This window comes from Fukomys damarensis, unplaced genomic scaffold (assembly GCF_012274545.1).
Source record: "Fukomys damarensis isolate Sample0158 unplaced genomic scaffold, DMR_v1.0_HiC HiC_scaffold_12, whole genome shotgun sequence".
Classification (NCBI taxonomy): domain Eukaryota; kingdom Metazoa; phylum Chordata; class Mammalia; order Rodentia; family Bathyergidae; genus Fukomys; species Fukomys damarensis.
Window position 1 is genome coordinate 54,704,928 of NW_022900924.1, and position 669 is coordinate 54,705,596.

At 68.2% G+C, this 669-nt stretch overlaps 1 protein-coding gene across 1 annotated transcript in view; it reads right to left on the minus strand.

Annotated features, from left to right (window-relative positions):
* Ptpn23 (protein tyrosine phosphatase non-receptor type 23) overlaps positions 1-669 on the minus strand; it is a 32,787-nt gene that overhangs the window by 2,916 nt on the left and 29,202 nt on the right. The window contains exon 21 of the mRNA XM_019207475.1: positions 4-665. Coding sequence (XP_019063020.1) covers positions 4-665 — 662 coding nt within the window. The remainder of the gene's footprint in view (positions 1-3; positions 666-669) is intronic.

The window sequence follows — 669 nt, forward strand, 5'->3', positions numbered from 1 at the left end:
GAGGCCAGATTCCTGGGCACCTGCCCACCACCCACTCAGCCTCTGGGGCGCCCCCCACCTTCTCCATCTCGGCCTCAGACACCAGCATGACGATGACCGACACTTTCTGCTCATGGACCATGAGCCAGAAGTCGGCAGCTGTGCCGGGCAGTGGGGCCTGGGTGGCCACGAGGGGTGGGCAGTACGGTGACAGCCCCTCCACGCAGCTGGCATTGATGTAGTCGTCCTTGCCCGAGCGCAGCACCACGCGGTTGCTGTCGTACGGCATGATGTCCTGGTGCCGGTTCTTCAGGGAGTAGCAGCGGGCGATGGCAATGGAGCGGCCTCGGGCATCCTGCTCCTGCGCCTCCTGGAGTTCCCGCCAGACTGCGTCCAGCGCCCCTGCGTCTCCCAGCTGGCCCCGGAAGGCCTCCAGCTCATGCTGCAAGCGCCACAGCCTCTCAGGGTGCTCGTAGGGGTCCCGCTCAATCAGTCGCAGGGCCTGTGGGCGGCGGCCCTCAGCAGCATCCACTTTAGTCGGCTGCAGCAGGGGCTGCCCGCCCCCAGGAGGCTGTGCACCACTGTGCTGGCTCTCGGGGCTGGAGGACAGCAGGTCTGCAGCCACTGGGCCCCGGCGCGGGCATGCAGAGGGCTCTGCTATAGGGGGCCGAGGGGGCACCGTGCCAGGGC